The 25,924-nt window shown below is 40.2% G+C and overlaps 1 protein-coding gene and 1 pseudogene across 2 annotated transcripts in view; one reads left to right on the top strand and one right to left on the bottom strand.

Annotated features, from left to right (window-relative positions):
* The window catches only part of ZW10 (zw10 kinetochore protein), a 33,851-nt gene extending 20,642 nt beyond the window's left edge, over positions 1 to 13,209 (top strand). Inside the window, exons 10-16 of one of the 2 annotated variants that reach the window (XM_006890790.1) lie at positions 2,189 to 2,421; positions 4,691 to 4,762; positions 7,231 to 7,400; positions 8,171 to 8,301; positions 8,864 to 8,995; positions 9,776 to 9,978; positions 13,089 to 13,209. In XM_006890790.1, the coding sequence (XP_006890852.1) occupies positions 2,189 to 2,421; positions 4,691 to 4,762; positions 7,231 to 7,400; positions 8,171 to 8,301; positions 8,864 to 8,995; positions 9,776 to 9,978; positions 13,089 to 13,209 (1,062 nt within the window). Of the gene's footprint in view, positions 1 to 2,188; positions 2,422 to 4,690; positions 4,763 to 7,230; positions 7,401 to 8,170; positions 8,302 to 8,863; positions 8,996 to 9,775; positions 9,981 to 13,088 lie in introns of those variants that run through there. The other variant, XM_006890791.1, reaches the window with a different exon arrangement.
* LOC102871632 lies at positions 10,697 to 11,045 on the bottom strand (annotated as a pseudogene).
* Positions 13,210 to 25,924: the final 12,715 nt, after the last annotated feature.

Here is a 25,924-nt window from a genome sequence, read left to right as displayed (position 1 = left end):
GAGGTGCACATATAGGAACGTATTTTGAGGTAATTTTGGATTGCTGAGAGAACTGATATCCATTCAATACCGAATATAGAAACTGCTTATTTTGTGTTATTTAAACACAAATACTTTTATAATCACTTCTCTATTCAAAATACAGTGGTTTCCCATTCATTTCAACTTGTACCCTAAAAAGCATTACAGTGGCAAGACAGCATTCTGTGACCCATCCGCCCCTTCCCCACTGTTCTCCTCACTCCACCTCCTACTCCATTCTTGTTCAGTCAGCTGCTTCATTGCCTTGGACTATTCTGACCCCTGACTTTTTTTAGGCTCACTTTGTTGCCAAGCCTTGTTATGTTTGTTAAAATATTCTCACTGTGGATGACCACATAATTTCCTTCTTGTGATTTTTAAAAATTATGAACTTCTACTTTCTGCATCCTTTCCTTGCTTTATTTTTCTTCACATCATGGATCATCAATTATCTTTCAATATGAATTATTTATGCCTGTTTGATCCTCTCTAGACAATAACTCTATGAGGGAGGGATTTTTGACTCTTGTTTCTGTTGTATCTCTAGAACCAAGGAAGTGCCTGATACATACATATATTCAGTACACAAGAGCTCAATAAATATTTGATAAGTCAGTTACTTTTTATCTCATTTATTTCTGTTACAACCCTTTGAAGTGAATAGGGTTATTACTGAGTTGCTCCATGACCAAGCTAAGCCTTTTAACTTTTCTGGACCTCATTTTTATCTTCTGTATTGTGAGAGAATTGAACTAGATAATTTCTGAGCTCTGTAGTAATTCCGACATTCTGTAAACTGTTTCTCTCAAGTACCCAAATCCTCATGTAGTCTCCTGTCAGTCAGGGTTTGTCAACACTGTGGAAATTTCAGGCTAACTAATTCTTTGCTGGGTAGGCTGTATACTGCAGGAAGTTTAACAGCATCCATGAGCTTTCTCCACTAGGTGCCAGGAACACTTCTCTCATTTATAACAATGAAAATGTCTCCAAACATTGCCAAATGCTCCTGGATGGCAAATTTTCCTTCATTGAGAACCACTATTCTAGATTCTTGCCCAGTTTTTTTCTCTTGCCGTTTAGAACCTGGAATTGACCTTGTGGATATCAGAATAGAACTGTGCCTCATGGGATTTTCAGTGGCTGGTTTTTGGTTTTGTTTTTTAATAGCTTGCCAAGCCTTTCTTCTGAGATGTCCTTTTGTAGACATGAACCATCAACCTCATGGTCAGCGGCTGAGCATGTTAACCCATTAGCACCACTCAGAGACTCCTAGAATTAGACCTACAACATTGTCTGAATTTTAAAAGCTGCTTTGTAACAGCCTATGAAGTAGGTAGATATTCTTAAAACTAAGATGGGGAAGTCAAGGTTGGTAACATCTGCATTTTTATTAGCCTTAGAACTTTTTCCGTCCTAAATTTTCTTTAGCTTTGTAGTATGTGCACAGCAGAACCTCTCTTCTTGTGGTAGAAGTGAGAACCTGCTATCTTATCTGCGTTCTATCTGTTTGACCCATTTCAAAATGATTTCATAATCACCATCATAAACCAAAGCCGTGTGTGTGTTGTACAGCAACCAGATCTTTTGCCTGTGGTATTTTGATCTCATGTTAGGGAGGCTCTTTTTTCTTTCATTTGAGGGAGATTTTGTATATTGTATATTGATTTTGTATATTGGACTGTAATGGTTTTGTCAGAAAAATAAAATTCTTCATTTCATAGACCCTTTCCCTTGCCAGAATTCTCAGGCCTATTTCACAGTTTTGCTATTTTAATGAAAATTAAGAGTGATTTGAAGGGAGCTCTGGTGGGTGAGTGGCAGTAAGTTGCGCTGCAATCCTGAAGGCACGTGGTTTGAATCCGCCAGATGCTCTGCTGGAGGAAGATGGGCAGCCTTTTCCTGTGCCAGTCAGCTCTGACTTGATGGCACACAACAAGAAAAAAAAAGTGATTTGAATAATTGCACAGGAATTAAAATGAGACGGGATTGCTTATTTTTAATGCTTTTACTTGAGCTCAAACAGTCATTAAAATGCCAGATTTGCTTCGATTTTTAAATTACTCTCTAGAGCTACAGCTCAGTCATCATGGGTACAAACAGTATTTTAGTCCTGTGGGCTTGCATTGAATTATCCTAAAGATCATGTGTTCCTATGTTTGAATCATAGATTACTCCTGATGCTAAGATAAACCTGCCAGACTTACCCTGTACTGAGGATGATGAAAAGGTACAGAAAGTGTCAAAAGTTCCATACGATGAAGCTGGAAAATTAAAGCCTGAAAATCCGCTAGACCAACACTCATTTTCTATGCCAACGTGCCGCATCAGTGAATCTGTGCAGAAACTAATGGAACTCGCCTATCAGACTTTACTTGAAGCAACAACGAGTAGTGATCAATGGTAGGAATTCTGAGTGGTCTGAAATAACAGTGACTTTGTTAAGTGCCTGCCTAAGCTAGACATTTAATGAGCAAACTAGCTGGAAATCTTCGGGTTTTTTATCCCATTAGTCTCCTTTATGTCCCCTAGAAAAAAATATAGTAAACAAATTTGTGTTGGTCTTTTTTATTTATAGTAACAGCATATACATGTTGGAGCAGGGTCTGAGAAATAGAAGCAGAGGCATGGATGGATAGAAAGGGTTTTTTGACATGAAAAATGGTTAACCACTTTTTAGAAAAAATTATTTTCTGTTTAGTATTTCCTTTTTTTTTTTCATTGAGAAAGCACATAATGGAGTGCTACCATACTACTGGAGAAGTGATTAGAACTCAAGTGTTTATTGTTATTTTTGGCTGATAACAGTTATTAGTTGGACCATCAGTTACTGCTTAATCTAACTCTTTAGTCTAAGAGTCTATCAGTGTTTTGAAATCTAGATTCTAATTAATTGACGTTTTATGTGGGTTGTTTTTTTAGCAGTAATCTGTTGGGCAGCCAGAAACAAGGAACAGGATATAACATAGAGAAGCTCTAGCTTTACCTTCCCAAGATGATTTCTTCTAATTTACATTGTATCTGGGTGCCTTAAATTCTGTTCCACATCTCATACTCAATCTGGTTTTCGTTTAATAAGCAACTTCCCTGTTCCTAGACAACATTGAGAAGGCAGTGGTAGGTAGGTAGACTGTGGCTCAAGCTGATTATAGAGCAGGTTTGTGTCTCTGCCTCTTCCGTTTGCAGAACTTTGTAGGAGTTCTTTTCTTTTGTGTCCTCATAGTGTACATCATAGTACACATCATAGTGGACATCATAGTGTACATAGTGTCAGTTAGGTTTGACTTAATCATATTGAATGTTCAGATGGGTTTCCATAGCTTCAGTTTTTTTACCCCTACATGGCAAATAAACCCTTTCATTTCATTCAGCTCCACAAAGCACTGATCTTCCAAGACTTCATGTGACAATCATTCATTTTTATAAATCTTCTAGGCTTATTTGTTAGAAGAGCCCAAAGCTAATCCCACTGTCCTCATTTATAGTGCTCCCTAGGAAGGAGTAGAACCGCCCCGTAGTGTTTCCGAGGCTGTAAATCCTTATGGGAACAGACTGTCTCCTCTTTGTCCCAAGGAATGACTGTTGGGTTTGAGCTGCTGATGTGTGGCTTAGTAGTCCAAAGCTTAATTCACTATGCTACCAGGGTTCCCTTTTTGTTATCATTGTTTGTTGTTGAGTGGGAACCGGTGCAAAACTGACTCTGCAATGAGTTTTTTCGAGGCTGTAAATCACATGGGAGGAGATTGGCCAGTGCAACTCCTTACCAGTAAGTCACCAGAGCTTCCTTTAATTGTAGTTGTTGTTGTTAAGTGCCGTCGAGTCGAATATGACTCATAGTGACCCGATGTGTGTTGAAAGCCTATGGTGATTCTTTGCACTGAACGAGTTTTTAACTGGATAGTTAGAAATACAACTGTGTTTCAGTCCCCTTCTCTATTATCAAACCTTAAACAGCAATATATATTGTGGAAATAGAAGAAATACTTAAGCATTATAGTAATCCAGTAGTCACAGTGGCTTGGAGTATAGTAACTATGACTTATTTTTCTAAATATTTCTGAAATGCCAGTGAATTATTCAGTGTACCCAGTTGAAGATATTTTTACATAGGAGTTGGCTACACAAGCCTTGTATTTACTCTTTTTAAGTGCATTTTAATAATCTGTAATCTTTATGTGTTCTGAAGTCAGATTTAAAGGGCAAAAAACTTGAGGGCTAGATTCTATCCTAGAAATGTTGATTCTTCTCCCTTCATTGGGGTAAAAAGGAGAAAAGGTGAAAACGGAAAGTCAGACTGATTTTAGAAGAACTAAGTGAATGCCTGTCTTGATGCGGTGCCCTTTGCAGAGCATGCCAGTGAGTAGGTGACATTTGCTTCAGGCTTAGCTCATTTGTTACTAAAGGGATATGTGGTGCTGGTGGAACACACACTGATAAATCAAAAAAAAAAGTAAAGGCTTTGAGTGCCTCTGCTCTTAAATTATTAATGGACCTGGGTTTTTAGGTGGGCTAGTTAGAGAGTAGATTTCCATCTAGATTACTGTCGTCCAGCAGCAACCAAGGCAGCCATTCTCTGCACCTGTAGTTTAGCTTATTAAACTGCATTTAAAGTGGCTGGTTCTTTTAGTTTTAAATATGTTATGCATTTCTGTTTAATCTGTTTTTCTCTTAGTGCAGTTCAGCTCTTCTACTCAGTAAGGAATATCTTCCATTTGTTCCATGATGTTGTACCAACATATCACAAGTAAGTGCCACCACATCTCATTTCTGCATAACTGTATGTCTAACACCCATGTTTATTGCAACTTTGTTCATAATAGCAAAGAGTTGGAAATAACCCAGGTGCCCATCAACAAACAGTGGTATATTCATACAATATAACACTATGCTGCATTGAAACACAAGGAACTCCTGAAATATACAAAATGGAGGACATTATGCTGAGTGAAATATCTCAGTCACAAAAGGACAAATACTGCATAGTGCCACTCTTGTAAAATAGGACTGACATCGAGGTTGGGGGAATCTAAGAGGGGATAAGTTACGTATACTGCATTGAAACAGATGAGGGAGAGAACTGTTTAGGAGGAATACATGATTAGGTATTCTTGTTATGACAAGAGTCCAGAACGGAAGCTGCATAGTGGAGTAGACTTTTGGGGTGGGTGGGATTGTATAACAATGACATTTTTTTTAAAAGAGAAAAGTAAATTGGAGGGAAGCAGTGGGCAGGGAGGAAAGTGCAAAAATGAATGAATGGAAATTAAAAGAGTTTGTAAGTCAAGCTTAAATCCATAATTTTAAATCTCTACCAAAGACATCTTGGTTATTAAAATCCTACAATTAAAACACTATAATATAATGTAGTAAACCAGTTTAAAGCACACATTTTAAGAACTTTGTAATTTATTAATAAATTAATATGAGTACTTTGATCTTACAGTGTAGTGGGTGAAGCAATTTTAAAAACTTTAAAAGACCTTACTGTTTTTTGATGCTAGGTGTTTTACCATCTCTCCATACACTGTGTAGTGAACATACTACGTTCTTCTTTGGCATTTATAATTCTGCAAACTTAATTCCATAAGAAGTTGCTATTTAACTGTCAAGTATTATCAGCTGCTCTTCCTAGCTTTTATAGGCTGTATTTATCTAATGTCTTGCAATTTTAAAAGTTTCCTTTAATACAAGTGGAAAAGTTATTTGAACTTTAAGCTTCTAGGAGTTCTTTCTGTCATCCTAAGGATGGGTTTTAGAAATGCCTTAATGATATGCCTACAGAGTTATCCCATTGCCAAACACTCTGCAAAGGAAAAAAAAAGGGGTGACCACACCCCTAGTTTATTATTTGAAGTCTGTTTTAACTTAGAATTTTTAACAGTTAAGGTGTTTTTAACTAAGCTTACCTGTTGTTTTTGTCATAAAAGATCTTATTTATTATGAACGTTGATATTTTTTTGTTTGTATTCTCTTGCCATGGTTAAAATTCCCATTTCCCTTTCTAAGTCATGTAAAGGAAATGACAGTAACATACTTGGGTCGGTTGACATCTGTGCCTTTGGAGATTCAGAGATGGTTGGCTTAGGAGTTGCTGTGGCCTTGGGATTTTTTTTTCACACTGGTGCGGAGTAGATTTGTCTCTCTCTCCCCTTTTGTGTGAACTCTGCACCATGTCCTGAACTACTGGTTCACAACTTTAGTGCACATTAGAATCACTTGGAAGCTTTTTAAAAACACATTGCTGCATCTTCCACCCAAAGTTTCTGATTGGGATGGTGCCCATATTTTTAACAAGTTGAGTGATGCTGATGTTTCTTGACAAGAGACCACACTTTGAGAAACACTGCCCTAGACTATGGTTCTCAACTTTGGGCTGTGTATCAGAATCACATACAGAGCTTGAAAATTACATATCTTTGCCAGGAACATAGCTACCCCTAGAGATTTTGGCATAGAGATGTGCTATGACCCAGGCATTTTTTATTTTTTTAAGCCCTACAGATGATTTAGCCCAAAATGAGGACAGTTGTCTTATAGTTCTGGTTCCAGACTGTTTATGTCCTCGCCTGACATTGAACCAGCAAACTGGAAAGTATTAATTGGTTTCCTGCTGGTGTGTATATAATAAAAATATAAGATCTTTCAAAGTAGATTAGATAGATTTATGTGTAAAGGATTAGAGTGGTGATTTTAATCTTGAATGTGAATAAAAATCACTTGTGATGATTTAAAATAACACACACCACGAAACCTGTAAATTCCCAGATGTTGTGATTGATTTGTTTGGGGCAAAGCCCATGACTAATCTGTAGTGAGCATTGAAAATGAGTGAATTTGAGAATAATCAAGTACTTCACAATATAAGTGGAATTGGAATGTGAAGAAAGGGGAAATAAGTGTGGATTTCTATAGACTTAAATTTAAAAGTGATAATTTCTACAACTGTGCTTTGGTAAATATCTTAATTCTTCTTTTCTTTTTTGTTACTCACTGAGATAGTTTTATAGCCTTATGGGGTAAGGCTATTTTTAGGCAAAACAAGCTGACTATGATTGAATGAGAGTGGGAGTGATGAGATTTTATCTTATTATAGTTTATGCAGTATATAATTATTAAGCCTAGAAATACATTAGAAGAATAGTACCATTTTGTTAATTCCAACTTCAATAACAGGTAGTTTCTTTCCTTTTCCTTCCTGTTGCACTAACTTAGGGAGAACCTTCAGAAACTGCCCCAGTTGGCTGCAATTCACCACAACAACTGTATGTACATCGCTCACCACTTGCTGACGCTCGGGCATCAGTTCACTTTACGCCTCGCCCCCATTCTTTGTGATGGCACTGCTACTTTTGTGGATCTTGTACCTGGCTTCAGGAGGCTTGGTAACTTATATTTTTAAGCAAATTGTCAACTATGTAGTCTCTCATCCTAGTGTCTATGTGATTTATAAATGAGATGAGGAATTTGGTGGTACCGAGTGGCATCAAAGAGGGGAAGGGCATTTAGTTTGCATGTGTTCCCAGTGGTTAATTTGATAATTTGAATGCAGTCTTTTAGGAAACATTACTTTTTCATGACATGATTTCATGGTACAGTAGAGTTCCAGACTCATTGCCGGTATGTCACGAGATCGGAGTTATGCTAGTGGGGAAACATATAATAAGATCTGTATTGTGGCAGCTCTGTTAGCATTTTTGGCAAGGGCACATCATTAATGATGTTTGTTCTTTTAAAAAAGCCCAAGACAGCATTCTCCTCTCCCCGATTTCCTTGGGATTATTAAAAATCAAAAGAAGTGGACTACGGAGTAAATCAATGTGTTTACTGTAATGATAGCCTAAACAAGCAGAGGATCTGTACGATTCACTCCGCTTTTCTCTTCCTCATTTTTCCCCTTAAGCGGTGTGGATATATTAGGATAAGAAGCAGCTTCTTCTAGAAAAGAAATTTTTTTAGCTGATTCTAGGAAAGAGTTATTTATTATCCTGCGAGAGGGGTTGGAGGGACCAGTGAAGGTATCAGAAGGGATTGTGTGAGGACCGAAGGGCAGCTCTGTGATGTTATCGAGCTGTTGTCTGTCCTCTTCCCTTTTGGTTTTACATTGTGCGATTGAGCAGTTTTTAGCATTCTTCATTTTGTTCTCCCATCACAGGGACAGAATGTTTTTTGGCCCAGATGCGAGCACAGAAAGGAGAACTTTTGGAGAGATTATCAAGTGCTCGGAACTTTTTAAACATGGACGATGAAGAGAATTACTCTGCAGCAAACAAAGCAATTCGGCAGGTAGGAGGCTGTTATTCGCTCTGGAATTGGTACTCAAGGTGCCCCTTTAAAAAGCAAAGAATATGTAAAAGGTAGCTCAGGTGATTCCTCATAACCTCCACTGGAAATCTGGATTTCTTTTATAATTGTGTTTCAGCCTGTTCTTTTCCCTTCCTCAGTAAGTGTTTCCATCGAGCAAATAGTGTTACTAAATATCTGCTGGGTTTGTCATTGCAAATAATTTGCTCTTGAACATCAGTTGAGAAATTGGAAGTACTGGTTTTCATCTTAATGCCTTTCTCTTAGTTAAGAGCAAAACCATCTATGGACCACGCCACCTGAGCTGCATGTTGTCTCTTAAGCATTTTATCTTTTCACTACCATTTTTCTATTCAGAGGAAGAGTCTTGTTTTTAGCTATTATTGTATCACTAAGGTTAGATATTCAAGAAACATATAATCTTGATTACTTATTTTAGATTACATGATACGTCTTCCCTCAATTTGCAAGTGTTAAATGTAAATCTAAAATATACAGGTTATACAGTCCCTTTTCCATGTAAACATCCGCATTCTTGTGATAGGTACTGCACCAACTGAAGAGGCTTGGAATTGTGTGGCAGGATGTCTTGCCAGTGAATATATATTGCAAGGCCATGGGGACTTTACTCAACACAGCAGTTTCTGAGATCATTGGCAGAATCACTGCACTAGAGGTAAGGGACTGTTGGCTCTTTCGCCTGACTTCATAATGCAATTCTTGTCCCAGACTTTCTTACTTAGAAAGTAAAGTCTGGCTTTTATTTAAAGCACTTACTTGGTAGAAGTTATGCATATTTCATGCATAACTTACCATGTTGTTTACTTTTTTCAGTTTTGTTTTAATTTCTATTTTGCTGTAAACTTTTCTGTCTCTTTAACTCTATAGCAAAATGTCCTGTTTCTTAGCTGCCCAACTTTGTTAATTATGAAAAGGTTGGAAACTGAGATGTGGTCTTGAGATGTGTTAGAAATTATGAAGAAATTATGCAAATTTGATTTGCAAGTGAATGCAGTATTTGGGCAAAGTGAACGTAGCCTTTTGCATGTTCTCCCTTCCTGACACACTGTTTTAGCTGAGATCCTATGTGTGATCTTATGGGAAAATTGCCTGGGTGGTGCCAGCTGATCCCTTTGAAGCCTGTGTTGCCTAAACCTTTGTCATAACATTCCCTCCTCTGCAGCAAGCTGTGCCATATTTGACCAGAGATACTGGTTCTTTCATGCAGCCAAACCAAATTATTGACAATCTGTTAGAACACATTTTGTGTCATTTTAGTTTTTAGAGTGTAGTCAAAGAGCTCATAATGAAATTCACTGCCTAGAAGAGTGTGCCAGATTGTTTGGAAAGCATATTGCCTTAGATGACCCACCTGGACAGCATGCATGAGAGGTTCCCCTTTTTCTACCACTATGCTGGGCCATTTCTCTTCTGTGTTCTTTTTGTGCAAAACCAGGATATCTCTACTGAAGATGGTGATAGATTGTACTCCTTATGCAAAACAGTGATGGATGAAGGACCCCAAGTGTTTGCACCTCTCTCTGAAGAAAATATGAATAAGAAATACCAAGAAGAGGTTCCAGTGTATGTGCCAAAATGGATGTCTTTCAAAGAACTGATGATGATGCTACAAGCCAGCCTGCAAGAAATTGGGGATCGGTATGTATCAAACCCTTTTATGGAGGTGCACATCTCTGCACAACTGTCCTCTGCACAGAGAGGTGAATTCTACTGTTGGTAGCTATGTTTTTCTCATTTATTTCATATAACCTGGGAAGAAGTTTCTTAAATAGTTGGTGCCTTCACATGGTCTGCCAAAGTGAGGACCTCATTGCCAGTTTCTCATGTTTGACAGTATCAAGACTTGTTTCATATGACTTTGGCCTTGAACCTGTTTGGCATGTCGAGAAAATGGTCTTGCATTGTTAGAAGTACAGCTTGCTCACCCCTGGATATAAATTCTTGCCCACTTTTTGGGCACCTATGAGTAGAGAAGTTAATTGTGTCAATAGAAAGTTTTCCCCCTCTGTCATTGTTAGGCCAGCGATTTTTCTACAAAGATTGAATGGCTTTAGAGAGTTAAGCATTATTCACTGGAAAGGATTCTTTTTGAAAATACAGTGGATGATGCTTTATCCTAGCATTTTCAGTTGATATTATTGTGCGCAATCAGTGTATGTTGTATCGTACCACACTGAGCAGCAGGAAGTCACTGATCCTGCACAAAACAGAGGAGATGGGAGTTAGTCACACACCCGTGTATGCTTTTGTAAGTAGAAAAAAACCATACAGGGACTTTATTATTCCCAATATGGGCAGGTCTTCCAGGGGCGGCGGGATGTGGCTGTGGGGCAGGGCTGTAGAGGCAGCGGAGGCCCTAATTGCCGGAGATGAGGGGGTTCCTTATGACCACCATGACTGAGTCCCCATGCAGGAATATCTTAGAGATACAGCGGTCCTTGTTGACGGGCTTGGACTTCTTGACTTTGCCACTCTTGGGAACCTCAGTCCACATCTCCTTTACGTTCTCCAGCACTATGTTGCAGTGCCTGTTGAAGGCCTTCACATCGCCCGGGAGCTTCTTGTTTTTGCGACAGTTGATGAGCACTTGCGTGTTGTTCTTGACCAATTACATGAGCTTGGCAGCCTGTGTTAAACTCCTCCTCCTCTCGCTACTGCAGCTCCTCCGGGGTCATCTCACTCTTGAGCTTGTTGAGGAGGCTCATGGTGCAGGCTATGGTCTCAGATCCGTATGCTTTCATTTTTGTATTGGTAGATATTTGATGAGTACATGTACTTTGTATAGGGAACACATCCTCACTCTGAGCCTGGGAAAAATGGATTTTATTTTGAATAGGCAGTTAAGGCCCATCTCCCAAGTAACTTGTCTACCTGCTTAGTTTACCTCTGATGCCCAACTGTAATAGCCATGTCAGGTCAGCCTAGTTTGAATGGTTCTCATCAGATGTTGTGTACCCTCAAGTCAGAACCGACCCATAGCCGACCCTCTGGCGGGTTTTCAGAGGTAGTTAATGGCAAAGAGATTGCCCATCCTGCCCCCATGGAGTGGCTGGTGGCCTCGAAGCATGTGCTTTCAGGATTGCAGTGCAGCTTCTTGCTTGCCTCTAGACCACCAGAGCTCCCTTCTCATCAGATAGTGTTCATTTTAAAACCATGCAAATGAGATTCTACCTGGGGGAAAGAAATTCACATTGCAGTGTCTCTAATGGCGTGTAGTACAAAATTTTGATTTATTAATAAACTGTTTATAAGTTCTTGTTGTTTGCCATCAAGGCAGAACAGACCCATAGTTGACTCCTCCGGTGGGTTTTCCTATGCAGTTAATCACCCAGGAGATTGCCCACCCTGCTACAGAGCATCTGGTGGATTCATCTGTGTGCCTTGGGATTGCAGCACAGCTTCTTACCACTAGGCCAGAACTCCCTCAGAGCTGTAGATAAAGCTTCCCATCCACCCCCACCCCGTTGATATTAAAGTGTCTAGCAGTCTGAGAATGATCTGAAAAATTTATAAAGATAGTATGTCCTCACTTCTCTTTTTCGCCTGAGGAAGATTCTTTACCCTCTCCTCCCAAAATTTCAGTAACTATAAGTAAATAAATTGAAAATATTTTATTAAAAAATGACCTCAAGTATAGAGTTTAAACATTTTAAGCGTAATATAAATAGTATACACTAGCTTAAGAAAAATGCTACTGCCTTGAAGATCCATATATATCCCTCACCAGATGCTCGTGATCAGGGGTAAATACCACTCTTGCCTTTTTGTTATTTACTGCATCTTCTTTGTAATTTTATCTTATTTGAATTTAACTGTCTATATGATAATACACTTACATGCCCCTGATTAGAAAGTGTAGACTTGTGTGTTTTTGAACATTCTGTAAGTGAACACTTAAAACTTGCTGCTTTTAATGAAATTAATTTTTAGTCATTTGTGTAGATGCCGTTCATTTTCACTGCTCTATAGTAGTCCCTTGTGCATATATTTCTTTGCTTATTTATCCTGTTGCATTACATTCTCACCAGTATTTTGTATTATCAGCCTAGAATGTTTCCTGATGAGTTTGTGTGAAATGATAGCTTTTTGTCATTTTAACTTCTATTACTTCAAACTTTAATGAGGTTGAGCATCTTTTCATTGATCATTTTGTAAAATATGTTTGTATTGTTTTCTTCTTATTCTACTGAGTTATTTGATATTTAATATTAATGACTTATGGGAGTTCTGTATGTGTTTTATATACTAGTCCTTTGTCAGTTACATGTTGCCTGTGGTCAGTATTTCTAATAGTAGTTGGCCTCAAGGCATGACAGTTTGATCATAATTATTAAGCCATGGCTTAGTGAAATAGAATGAGGGAGAACAGTTCCTCATATGTCTGTGAGGAAGACCCTCAACAAGGTGGATTAACGCAGTAACTGTATCAGTGAAGTTGGGCGTGCTAGAGGAGATGATGAGAATGGCACAAGAAAGGGCACGGTTCAGCTTTGTTGTTCCTAGGATTACTGTGAGTATTAGTTGACTTGATGGTACCTGACAGTGACTGTCTGGACTGACATCAGTGCAGCCAGTAAGCAGAAGATGTCCAGGTGACTGAAGGGAGGCCCATGAGGAACTAGGATGCCTTGACTTTAACTGCCATTTAAAGCAGACGTTTGAGATGACATAAGTAATTTTTAAGTCTTGCATATATTACAGACACATAATAGGAAATATAAAATGTAATCTTTTTTTTTTTTTTGCAGGTGGGCAGATGGAAAAGGACCCCTAGCAGCTGCGTTCTCCTCTAGTGAAGTAAAAGCTTTAATTCGTTCCTTGTTCCAGAACACAGAAAGAAGAGCAGCTGCCCTCGCTAAGATTAAATAACTCTGAGAAAGCCCGCCCTCAACCTTAGGGACCCCTCTCTCAGCATAATTGCTCCTTTAAAGACTTCTTGAAATCACTCATTGGTTTTGGCTAACCAATGTGTTCTGGAAGTTTGACTTTATATTAGAACACTTTACCTCCTGGCCTGCATGAGGCTTTATTGACGAACTGAATGTTAAGATGTGGAGTAAAGCACCTCAATGTGTTGACTTTCTGGTTACCCCCCTTTCTGGCTACTTCTCGGGCTCTATGGGGACTTTACACCCTGTAAAATGTAGGCCCTGGCTTTGGACCAAGGAATCCAGGATATTTCAAGAGTCAAGGGTAAAGAATTTGTGAGCAAATAGGAGATATTTTTTAGGATATAGGAGCACTATATTTGTCCTTGCAGGAATCAAAGAGACTTCCTGTAAAACTTCTTTCTAATAAACAGTGTTTTTCAGAGCTAACGGATGAGTGTCTTTAATAACATGGGAACTTTGACAAGAGAGTCCAACACTTTCTTTCATGCTATTTTTTGTTTTTTAATTGTGATTTTAACAAAAGTTTATAGAAAAGTTAGATTTGTTTCATTTATTATTTCCCGTTTTCCTCCCTTCTCCTCTTCTAGTTCATGTTTTTTTAAAAAAATAGGCATTCATTTTTGCACAATGTCCTCCCTCACCCTCACCCCTCCCCAGTCCACCTTGCTATGCACCTCTTATTCTGGACTGTTGTCATACAAATGATACCTAGTCATGTATTCCTTTTCAACAGTTCTTTTCTTCATCTGTTCCAATGCAGTGTTTATTATCTGTCTTCTCTTTTCCTAATTTCCTCCCAACCTACCATGTCAGTCCTGTTTTATAACAGTGATGTTATGCAGTATTTGTCCTTTTGTGACTAAGATATTTCATGCAGCATAATGTCCTCCAGGGTCACCCATGTTGTGTAATGTTTTATGAGTTCCTTGTTTTTCAGTGCTGCATAATATTCCAAATTGTGTGAATAGTTTTTCTATCCATTCATTTGTTGATGGGCACTTGGGCTGCTCCCATCACTTTGATATTGTGAACAGCACAGCAATAAATATGAGTGTGCATGTATCTATTTGGGTTGTGGCTCTGGTTTCTTTAGTAGTAGAATTGCTGGGTCAAATGGTATTTCTGTTTCCACCTCTTTGAGAAAGCACCAGACTGCCTTCCATAGTGGCTGGGCTACTTTGCACTCCCACCAACAATGAATAAGGGTTCCAATCTCTCCACAGCCTCGCCAGCAATTGTTATTTGCTGCTCTTTTGAACTCTGCTATTGTTGCTGGGGTGAGAGGATATAGTTGTTTTGATTTGCATCTCTCTGATAGCTAGGGATTCTGAACATTTTTTCATGTGTGTGTTTGCCATCTGAATGTCTTTCATGCTATTTCTTGAAGTTAAGAACCCCACAGAATACTCATCTCCTCAAACTCACTGCTGTCAAACTGATTCCAACACACAACCACCCTCCATTTGATTTCTGAGGCTGTAAATCTTAATGGGAGGAAACCACTCGTCTGCCACAGAATCACATTCTTCCACCAGAACCTCAAGGTCTTAGTGTTAGTGTGGTGCAACCACCTGATAATTGTCCAGAGTTTTTAGGACTCCTAAATGCTGCATATACATTTTTTACCTACTTTTCTCTTTCACCAGTTTTTTTTCCTGAGTATTAACCCTTTCTAAGCTCCCCTATTTCCACACCTGGTCAAAGGGGAACTGTTTTAAATGACCAATGTCGTCCTAGAACATATGTGCCATGAGGTGTTGACTGGGAACTCTAAAGCTTGTTCCTTTAGTTATTGTAAGTCATCATGTCCTTTAGCTCAATTTTGGGTGTGTTTAGGGTTGGTTTTTTTGGGTTTTTTTTTTTAACTTCACAACCTTAGAAAATATAGGTTCTATATGTTCAAGTTATCCTAGGGGTGGCTCTAGGATGCTGAGTCATACACATCCTCTCATACTAAAATAGCTTCTTCTTTTTGAATAGAGGGTGTGGGGTACGACCTTTCGGTGGTTTTGAGGCAGATGATACCTGAAGGATAGTTCAGTGGAAGGGCATTGCTGCCTCAGCCCTCAACTTCCAATCACATACACAGAAAAAAAATGGGTTTTCCTTTTGCATCTAAGTGTTCTCTTGTCTTTACTCTCTAGTTCTGTTCAGCCCCTGAAGTTAAGTTTTTCTGGTGGTTTGATTTTTCTTTTCCTATGTAATCAGATAGGGAGCTCAGGTGGCCTGATGGCAAGAAGTTTCACTGCAACTCCGAAGGCACGCGGTTCGAGGCCACCAGCTGCTCCGCTGGAGAAGGATGGGCAATCGCCTCCCCTCCTCCTGTGCGAGTAACTGCCTCTGAAAACCCGCTGGAGGGTCCACTGTGGGTCAGTTCTGACTTTAGGATACATAACAACATGTAAAAGGATAACCAAAAAGAAAGGAGGAGACTTTCATTTATAACAAGTTGGTTGTGATTAATGACCTGTCTGAGTCGATTCGACTTGACAGCAACTGACGACAACAACAACATATGCAGCATGTGCTATGAGAACTCAGGAACATAATAGAACCTACTGCTTTATTGAGCACAAAGAAGTCTGTCTTAGTGGAAGAAGGAACCATCTTCACTGAGGAAATGTGTCCCGGGGAATTCATTTCAGGGAGCATTCTTAGCATTTGAAAGCATGAGGGAGTAAGGCCTGAAAAAAAATGCATCACAGGATTTAAAATCCAGTTTCTTCTGTTCATAGAAGCTGTTCCTATAGCTTGGCAGAGAGCAGTTTGGAGGAGGGAACTCTTCTAAGTGAAAAGAATGCTATGCACTCCTTTCCCCCTTCATAATTAGAAAACAGCATTATGGTTGGTGTTAGGCTGTGCAATTTCAATCCATTGGGATTAAACCCCCATGGCACCTAGTCTTTATGGCATAGCACACTGAGCAGGTCATTGATGGTTAATGATTTAGTGGACACTCACCTGATTACGGTGAGTCATCTGAGCACATGGGAGCTGAATCTGGCAATTCTTAACAAGTACTGTGAGGTTACCTGTTCTGACTGTATACCTGAACAGGACAGGCCATAGAACCTCAAGCATGTAGATTATGGGATAAGTTAATTCAAAGAAACTTGACTCATTCAGTGGCTCTATAAGCTAAGTAGAAGAAACCATTTTCCAAATGAAATTCAAGCAGGAGTTAGTTACCCAGGATTGTCACAAAAAGAGTTTATTCTTAATTGATTTTCCATCATTCATACACGTTTTGTTTTTTAACAATTATAATCAGTATTACTGGTTTTTAATATCAACTCCTCTGCAAACAGCTTCAATCCATGAAGATTTGATAGTTCCACCTCTTTCTGTGTTGTCTGATGCTATGTAGTACAGCTCATAATGACCCTTTGAACAACAGACCTGAACTTTGCTGTGACATCTTTATCTCTGATGTTCTTTTTTTTTAAATTTTTTTTTTTTTATTTTGTTTGTGTGTGCCGTCAAATCAGATCTGACTGGTACAGGAGGAGATTGCCCCCTTCTTTTCCAGCACAGCATCTGGTGGATTCGAACTGAGTACCTCTGCGATTGTAGTGCAGCTTCTTGCTATCTCATTCTTAAACCCATAGTGTCAGTCACTGTGCTAGTCCCTCTCGTTTGAGGTTTTCCTCTTTTTTGCTACCCCCCCCACCACCTTTCTAAGCATGATGTCCCTTTCCATGGAATAGACCCTCCTCACAATATGCCCAATGTATGTGAGATGAAGCAGCATCATTCTTACCTCCAAGGATCACTGCGTTTTCTCAGGACTGCTCTGTCACGTCTTCCTGGGTGGCTATCTAGAATTGTTGGCAACCAGGGTCCCCAACAGTTTTGCAAAAGGATTTCTTTTGGAAACAGGAATCCTGCAGATGGCACTCTTTGCTCAGCTTGTTTTAGACCCATAGACTTTGTGGAAAGGGAAGCCAAGAATTCTGTCCATTTTATCCTGGATTTAGCTCACGAAGTTTCATCCAGACTGAATAGCATCGGATGCTGTAAAATGCAACATGTTGAACAGTCAATCATGAGTAGATGAAACAGTATTGTCTTTGGTTAATAACATTGTTAAAGGAGATGTGAATAATCCTCACAGTTAAGGCCATCATTTAAGGAAAGGATTTCCAGTCTTGTGGGGTTTCATTCTATTGCTTATCTGGTTTCCAAAGATTTTATTTCTTATTGGGAAGTAGAAAACACACACATGATTTTTGTAATCGTATGAAAACAAAGCTTAAAATGACTCATTGCTGTTGAGGTGGAATTGACCGCCAAGTAGGTTTCAGAAGCTGTTGCACAGGAGGAGAGTGCCCATCTTTTTTTCCGCAGAGCTGCTGAGAACCTGGCACAAATATAGTTCGTCTAAGATTCATAGCTAGTTTGTGCCACAGATAAATGAAGATGTGTATAGGAGTAACTTCTTAGCAAGGGGAGATAGATGCAGGAATGAACAAGCTTAAAGGCAATTATTTCACATACTAAAAGTCTTGGCACAAAGTGGTCTTTGTAAGTTAGTTTCTGAAGCTCACTCTTTTCCTAATCAGAGCTAACCGGTAGTAAGAACTTTCTCTTAAAAATAACTACTTTTACCAATGTCTTCAAACTACTGGCTGACAAAGCCTGGTTTGGAGAAGTTTTCCCATTAAAAATTCCTCTCTGTCATAAGGAATTTGGCTGAGAATTTTGTGATATTATGTGATGTAACCAGAGATAGCCTTAGATGTCCCAAATCCAAGTTATGAAACCTCTGCCTGGAGGTTGGAGAGGAGGGCAATAATTCTGAGGAGCTATGTATAAAGTCTTCACTCCTCCTCAGAAATCTGCTGGCCTAGATTTCTTGTTTAGTGCAAGAGAGTGGAGTGGGAGTAGATGGGTCTTAGCTACGCCAGCAGCTAAAGAAAACCTAGTACCAAGGCCGAGGACATCTGCCCCCTCTCTCGCCTCACACTTAGAAGTCGTTTTAAAATTTCTGAAACTCATTTTACTTATTGGGTGCTTATTGTATGCTAGGCATTGTTCTAGTCACTGAACAAAAATATCCCCCAAAACAAAAACTCTTGTTCCCTCCAGTAATCGCAGCTTTTGTGGCAAAAGAAAGCTGAATAATAAACATTTCGTTTATGTTGTATAAATAAATTATCAGCTCTGGTGGCTTAGTGGTAAGGAGTTGCACTGCCACACCAAAGGTGGTGGTGGTGGTGGTTATGTGCTGTCGAGTCACTTTCGACTCATAGCGACCCTGTGTACAACAGCCCTAAACTCTGCTCTGTCCCGTGACAAAGGTACGTGGTTCAAATCCACCAGCTGCTCCACAGGAGAAAGATGAGTAATCAAATCCTGTGCAATTTACTGCCTCTGAAAACCCCTGGAGGGTAAGGTCAATTTGAGTGGATTTCAATTTGAGAGTACATAAAAACAACAGCAACAACAAAGTAGAAATTATTTAGTATGTTTGATGATAATAAATGCTATGGCTAAAAAGAAGTACAGTGATGATGATTGGGAATTCCAGAGAAAGGAGAAGGGTGTGGAGGAGGGCACACTGCAATTCTAAATAGTGTACACAGTACATCTCATTGAGAAGCTGAGTTAGCTATGTGGGTACCTGATTGGAGAAGACTCTAAGCAGAGAGTCACAATGAGTGTGAATTAACTCACGGCTGACTGTCCAGTGGATTTTCAGGGGCTCCATCTTCCTCCTGAGAAGTGACTAGTGGATTTGAACCTCCAAAGAGTGCCACCTTTGGGCTAGCAGTACAACTCCTTACCCACTAGGCCACCAGAGCTCCCTCATTCAGCTCAAGGAATAGCAGAGAATGAGGACGAAAGGTTCACCGAGAAAGGATGGTAGATAAGTAATAGGAGAGGCTCTTGGGGGCCTCTGTAAGGTTTGTTTTGGTTTTTTTTTCCCCCTTTTTCATTTTGAGTCAAGTGAAAAACTCATTTGGATAAGAAAGAAAAAGAAGTGTCAAGGATGATTTCAAAGATTTTGGTTTGAAGCAGCTGAAATTGCTATTGAATGGGATGGGGAGACTGGAGGGAGGAACAAGTCTGAAGGGAGAGATCAGCAGTTCAGGAATTTTGACTCTGTTAAGTGTGGGATAGTTCCGAGCATCAACATAGAGATTTTGAATGAGCAACTCAATATAATTTAGCTTTGAGATAGAAATCTGGGCTAGAGATGTAAATTTTGGAACTGTCAGTGAACACATGGCAGTTAAAGTCATGAGGTTAGACAAAGTCATCAGAGAGGGTAAGAGGACCTAGGAGACATGGACACCCAGAACTCCAATGTCATGGGAGTGAGAAGAGTAAATAGCAAAGGAGGCTGCAGAGTGGCTGGTGAAATAGAATTGATGACAGGTATCTGGCAGCACAACCTCTAGGTAGTCCAGAGGGGCCCATGATGTTAGCTTGAGAGAAGAAGGGCAACATCTACTAAATTAACTTTCAAATGTTTTTGCTGGAAGAAATACATTTGCCACCATAAACCAATTTATATACCCCTCCAAAACAAAACAAACACAAGTATACTGAGGAGGACCTGAAGCACTTGCTACAGATCAAGGACTGCAGCCTTCAATATGGATTGAGGCTCAATATGAAGAAAACTAAGACTCTCACCACTGAGCCAATTGGCAACATCATGATATGAAGATATGAAGATCATTATGGTGAAGAGATTGAGATTGTTGACAACTTTAGTTTGCTTGGCTCTACAATCAACTCTCTTGGCACCAGCAGACAGAAAATTAAAAGATGTATGGCAATGGAAAATTCTGCTGTTAGAGACTTCTCCTAAGTACTGAAGAGCAATAATTTCACTCTGGAAACTAAGGTGCGCCTGATACAGGCCATGGTCTTTGCAATCACTTGATATGCATCAGAAACCTGAACAATGACTAGGGATGATAGAAGGAGAATTGATGTCTTTGAGCTGTGGTGTTGGAGAAGAGTATTGAACATACCATGGACTGCTAAGAAAATAAACATGTTCACCCTAGAGAGGCTGCTCCTTGGAGGTAAGGACTCTGAAGCTTTGTCTGACATACTTTGGACATGTTGTAAGGAGAGACCAATCCTTGGAGAGGGACGTCATGCTTGGGAGAGTGGAGAGACTATGCAAGAAAGGAAGACCCTCTATGAGGTAATCGGGGTAGGTGTGTTGGAGACACTGGGACTGGCACAGGATAGAGCAGGGTTTATGGCTATTGTACATAGGGTCGCTATGAGTCCCAGGCAACTTGACCGACACATAACAACAACAACATTTGTATACGTATGTATCAGAAATAAAAGTCATGATAAATACTAACCTGATTTCATGCAGTATGCCTACACTGATGTGATATATCTACATAATAAATATGAACCTGATTCCATGTGACATGTCCTTTCAACCTTCATTGTTTTCCTTCTTTTTAATGCTAACTTCAAACCACTAAAATGATTTCATCATAGTGACTGCTGAACTGCTGTTTGAAATAAGTTACCTAGAAAACTTAAGGTTTTCTTTTTAAGAGAGTCATTGCTTCTCAAAGTGGAAATCACCTTTTTCACTCCTGGTAAACTTCCTCTTCACATCATTTCTAATAGAGTTGTCCAGGAGGAAATTACTTTTTTTTTTTTTTTGTGAAGCAGTGAACCATTCCTTGTCCAAGAAGTAAGCTTCGTAACTTCTGAACTGTTAAAGAAGACAACTTTAGAGAGGGCTTATTGCTCTGTGTTGTGAATAAAAGATGTATGTATGTAATGTTGAAATTTTTTTTTTTTTGAGAAGAAAACTTTTTATTTTAGAAACTTGTGCTATTACCAAAGTACTTACATGTGTAATCAATTGCTAGGGTATGTATAGATGGTAAAACATCAGTAATCTATTAACCATGACAGAAAAATTGACTTTCAATCCTTCCTAGAAGGCAATCAAGGTTCCTCATCACTCCTTAATCTAAGCCCTTCGGAGCTGACATTATCTTAATCTAATCCCTTCGGAGCTGACATTATCAACAGATAAGACAAGGAGACGATGAACTTCTGGAAAGTGAAATTTTGTGATGGCCTCCTGTGCTCTGATAAGTCAAGCAGTTACAAAAGGAATCCAAGATGGCGGCAGAGGCAAAGACAACGTGGTGAGCTGTGGGAGCAGCAGACCACTTGGAGCAGGGCCACTATGGCCTTCTGCACACCTCTGTTTATTGATAATTCAACAGTTAAACAGTTGATGATGGTCTTCAGTGAAGATCGAGGCTCAACAACAGGAATTCAAGGATTCCCAAGGAGGAATGGGTGAGTCTTGCAGCAGCTCCCAACCCCCTCCTGCAGAGCCTGCACAGCCACCCCAGCTCCATGAAGCTCCCACAGCCAGAACCAATGGATTCCCTAGCCCAGGATGGATGGTAGGCACCAGGCCTCCCCAAGACTGGTTCAGTGGAGCCGCCACAGTGCCGCAAAATGGACTTGTTCTGGGGAGAATTCTTGGAGCCAAGGTGGCAGTGGCAGGGGAAGCAGGTGGCCCACCCACACAGGAGATAGGACACGCGCCAGCCAGCCGCCCTTGCAGGAGATGACGAGGGCCCACAGGCCGCCTGCCCATGCAGGGGATGGGAGACGTGCTCCCTGCCTGCAGGTCTGGGTTTTCTCGGACAGGCCACAGAAGATGATCACCGATAAAATGGATTGTTGAAGGTCATTGTGAGTTGTCTACTTGATGACACTTAACAGTGGCAGCATGTCCAAGAGGACTGACATCCTAAATGCACCACATATTTTGATCTGTTGAATGCTTCTGTCAAAAGCTAGTTAGACCTGGGGGGAGTCTGTTCACAACTCTCAGGTTCCCTTTGCCATTTATAAAGGGGGAGGGCAGTGACACCTACTTCAAATCAGAGTATGACCACTTATGGGGGGGATAAAAGTGGCGGTGCTGGAATTGGAGATGCTGTCCTTGGCCACATAGTCCTCGGTCGGGCGAGGGGACCACACTGGGGTGGGGGCAATTGGAGGGGGAGTGTACCAGCCAGCCTCTGGGGTGTGTTGCCCTGCTTGGGACAGGCTGTCTTCGGCCCTCGGCTCGGGGCAAGCCATCATGGCCCTCAGGGTGAGCTCCTCAGTCCCCAGACTGTGCCATCTGATGAGGGGGAAAAATGCCTAGGGTATCCAGAGAATCTTATCTAGGCTACTTTCCACCACCCTCTCCCCCAGTAAACCTGAAAGCAACACCCCCAAAGCCCTTCTATTTGTAACTCACAAGTTTGTTCTCTCTAGGTTTGCTCCCTTTCCTATAGGTAACCTTAACACTGAGTTTTACTCCAGACCTGACACTGAACCCAGTGCCAGTGACAAAAAGGAAATACAACTGCCAGCTAAGGAAGCAAAGGAGGATGGAGCCTCTGCGTTCAACCAGCCATCACCACTGAACCCACCTGGGAAAACACTTTGCAGTCCAGAGGGGAGCAAATGACAGGAAAATATCTTCTAACAGAACAAGAAGGCAAGCAGCTTTAACCCAAGACCACCAGTAAGGTTATAAAAAGTGTCCTCCCTTTCCCCCTTCACATCAACACCCCTGTTTAGCATGAAGAAGCCAGAGAGTCTGCATCCAGTTCCCAAATCAATAAGACAGTTGGTTTAATTTCATTGACACTGGGAAATGCTTACCATTCCCCTGTAGCATCTGGTCCCCACTGGATCCTTTTCATTTCCTTCACCTGCTCCCCCCACCAACCAAATTGTGCACCTCTGCAACTGCATCCCTGCCCATCCTCACCCTTCTGCCCCCAGCCCTCACCTCCTTGTACTCCCATTATGTTTTTCCCGAGGGGGAAAAAAATATTATGGAAAACATGCCACATCCTCAATTTCCTCACAGCCCTGAGATGACATAGAAGAGGTGATTGGGGGTGTGGTATATTTTGTTTCACAAAAGTTAAGAGAAGAACATTGGTGTACAAGTCCCTGTTTGTGCCTCACTTCTCATTCTCTCCGTGTATATTCCAAACAGTGGAATAGCTGGGTCATATGGAATTTCTATGTTCAGCTTTTTTGAGGAAGTGCCAAACTGCCTTCCAGAGTGGTTGTTCCATTTTGCAATCCCAGCAACAATGTATAAGGACTCCTATCTGTCCAAATTCTCTCCAACATTTTTACTTGCTGTCCTGTTAAACTTAGCCACTGTTACTGGAATAAGGAGGTATCTCACTGCAGCCATGCTATTCACCATCACAAGAACATGGAAAGAGCCCAGATATCTAACCACAATTGAATGGATTGACAAATTATGGTACCTTCACACAAGGGAATACTACACAGCACGCAGGAGCAATGATTTTATAAATTACTACCTTAACTTGGGAAGGACTGGAGTGCATTATGCTAAGTGAACTAAGTCAGTCCCATAAGGACAAATACTATATAAGACCATTATTGTAGAATGAGTACGAGGATCCAAGGGGGCGGGGGAGGAAGAGTAGGAGCAGAGGGGTGAAAATGGGTAGGGGTGGGAGGTGGGTGAAGGAAATGGGAAAGATCCAGTGTGAAAAACAATGTATATGAACTTTGTAAATAAACCAGTATAAAATAATAATAATCATAAAGTTCAAAAGAACACTTTTTTAAAATGGAGAAAAGCAAACAGAGAAGGAGGACCTCAGTATCAGTAAGACTCCTTGTTACAGAGGATGGCCAAGACATAAAGGGATCTCCAAGGGATGCAGGCCTACAGATGCTGAAGGGAACAAGGACTTTCCAGAGCGCACACATAGAGAGAAGGTTCCCTCCAGATTCAAAACCCTGTAATTGAATTTCTAGCCTCTTAAACTACAGAGTACTAAAGTTCAATGACGTCAACTTAAAGATAGGTGTGCCTGCTCCAAGCCACAGTCTGCTCAGTTACTTGCTATGCATCTGAAAGTTGGACAATCACTAAGGAGGACAGAAGAAGAACTGATGTCTTTAAGCTGTGGTGATGGAGAAGAGTATTGAATATTTTAGGAAATGCCAGAAGAACAAACAAGTCTGTCTTAGAGAAAGTTAAACCAGAGTACTCCCTGTAAACAAAGATGGTGAAACTTGGGAGGAACCAGTCCTTAGAGAAGGTTATCATGTTTGGAAAAGTGGAGGGTCAGTATAAGAGAGGAAGACCTTTGACAAGATGGATGGACACAGTGACTGTAGAAATGATGAGGAAGACACAGGATAAGGTGAGTTTTAGATCCATTGTTTACAGGATAGCTATGAGTGGTTCTCAACTTGAAGGCACACAACAACAACAAACTGTGAAAGCCTGAATATCTGTTCGAGCTATCTCATTGTGGTATCTCTGTTCTAGCAGCACTATAAAACAAAGTGCTATGCATCATAATTGACTTGATAGCATCTAACAATGACTGAAAACCAAGGCACTCTGTAACCACTCGCCTGCCTTCTGACTTCTTCAGGGACTCCTGCACCTTCTTCTCAGGATAGCCCTATAACAATTCTTTTTTTAAAAATTATGGATTTATATCCTAGAGCACTTTTAAGATGCAGTATGGTACATCCTGTAAATGCCCCCAAGTGAGTATACATGTAATAAGCTGGCTGAGTTCTTATTAGAATTGCTTCTCTAGTTTATTCCTGTAATGAGGGCAAACAGAGCCTTTTCTTTATTGCTTTTAGCCATACTTACAGAACTAGATAGATACATATCAAACAGGTGATGATATTTCCTTTAAACTAAACATTTTATATTGTTATTAGAATTTTCTATTAGCCTATGTAATTCTTAGCTTTGGTACATTTTGAGGTTGTTTGTGTAGAAGTATAAAATGGTGAACTACTTCCCCCACCTTTAGCAGAAATCCTCTGTTTGCTGCTGCTGGAATTTTGCAACACTGCTTCTTCTGGTAAGTTTTCTGTCCCAATAAACTAAAACTAAGATATTTTCATTTGTCTCAGGGTCAGTTTTTTTGTCTGTCTGTGAACACAAACCTTTAGTGCCTTTCCCCTTGGGGAATAAACCCCAGCAAATGTCTATGAGATTACTCCTTCAATCTCCTCTTTTCTAGACTAAGCATTTGCAGTTTCTGTAGGGTTTGTTGTTGTTGTTGTTGTTGCTGGCTGTGTGGCTCTTTTCACTTGTCTCTCTGGAAGACCTCATCCCATGCAGACTTGAATTTTGGTAGCTCCTGTGATGTAACCAGGGCATCATGAGAGCCATTGCCTCTTTGATTTGAAGATATTTTTGCCTCTTATTTGCATGCAGGTAGTGAAAGTACCCAGGCCTTTAGTTTTCACATGTTGTTGTGATGTCAGAGATCTTAAATAATATTAAAGCCCAAGGTCATTCCTGCATGTATCTGTGTTGCCTTTCATCTTGCTAACTTCTGGTATGTAGTTTTTATGTTTGAGTTCCTCTTTGGAATTTTGGCTCAGAAGCACAAATTGTTTTTCCAAACTTTGTTTTCTTTGCAAATGAGATGACTCATTCTTCATTCAAGTTTGTTAGCAAGATGTTGAAGAGGCTGGAGCCTGAAACACTGTGCCTAATTACTACAGATCTTTTTAGGAATTGTCATTGAGCTGTGTTATTCAAGTTGCTCTGATCTACCTAAAGAAGAAGAAGAAGAAGAAGAAGAAGAAGAAGAAGAAGAAGAAGAAGAAGAAGAAGAAGAAGAAGAAGAAGAAGAAGAAGAAGA

The sequence above is a fragment of the Elephantulus edwardii genome, unplaced genomic scaffold, assembly GCF_000299155.1.
Source record: "Elephantulus edwardii isolate Elephantulus edwardi_28Jun2011 unplaced genomic scaffold, EleEdw1.0 scaffold00093, whole genome shotgun sequence".
NCBI lineage: Eukaryota > Metazoa > Chordata > Mammalia > Macroscelidea > Macroscelididae > Elephantulus > Elephantulus edwardii.
Note: the sequence above shows the minus strand (reverse complement) of the source record. Positions and strands in the feature narration are given on the sequence as shown.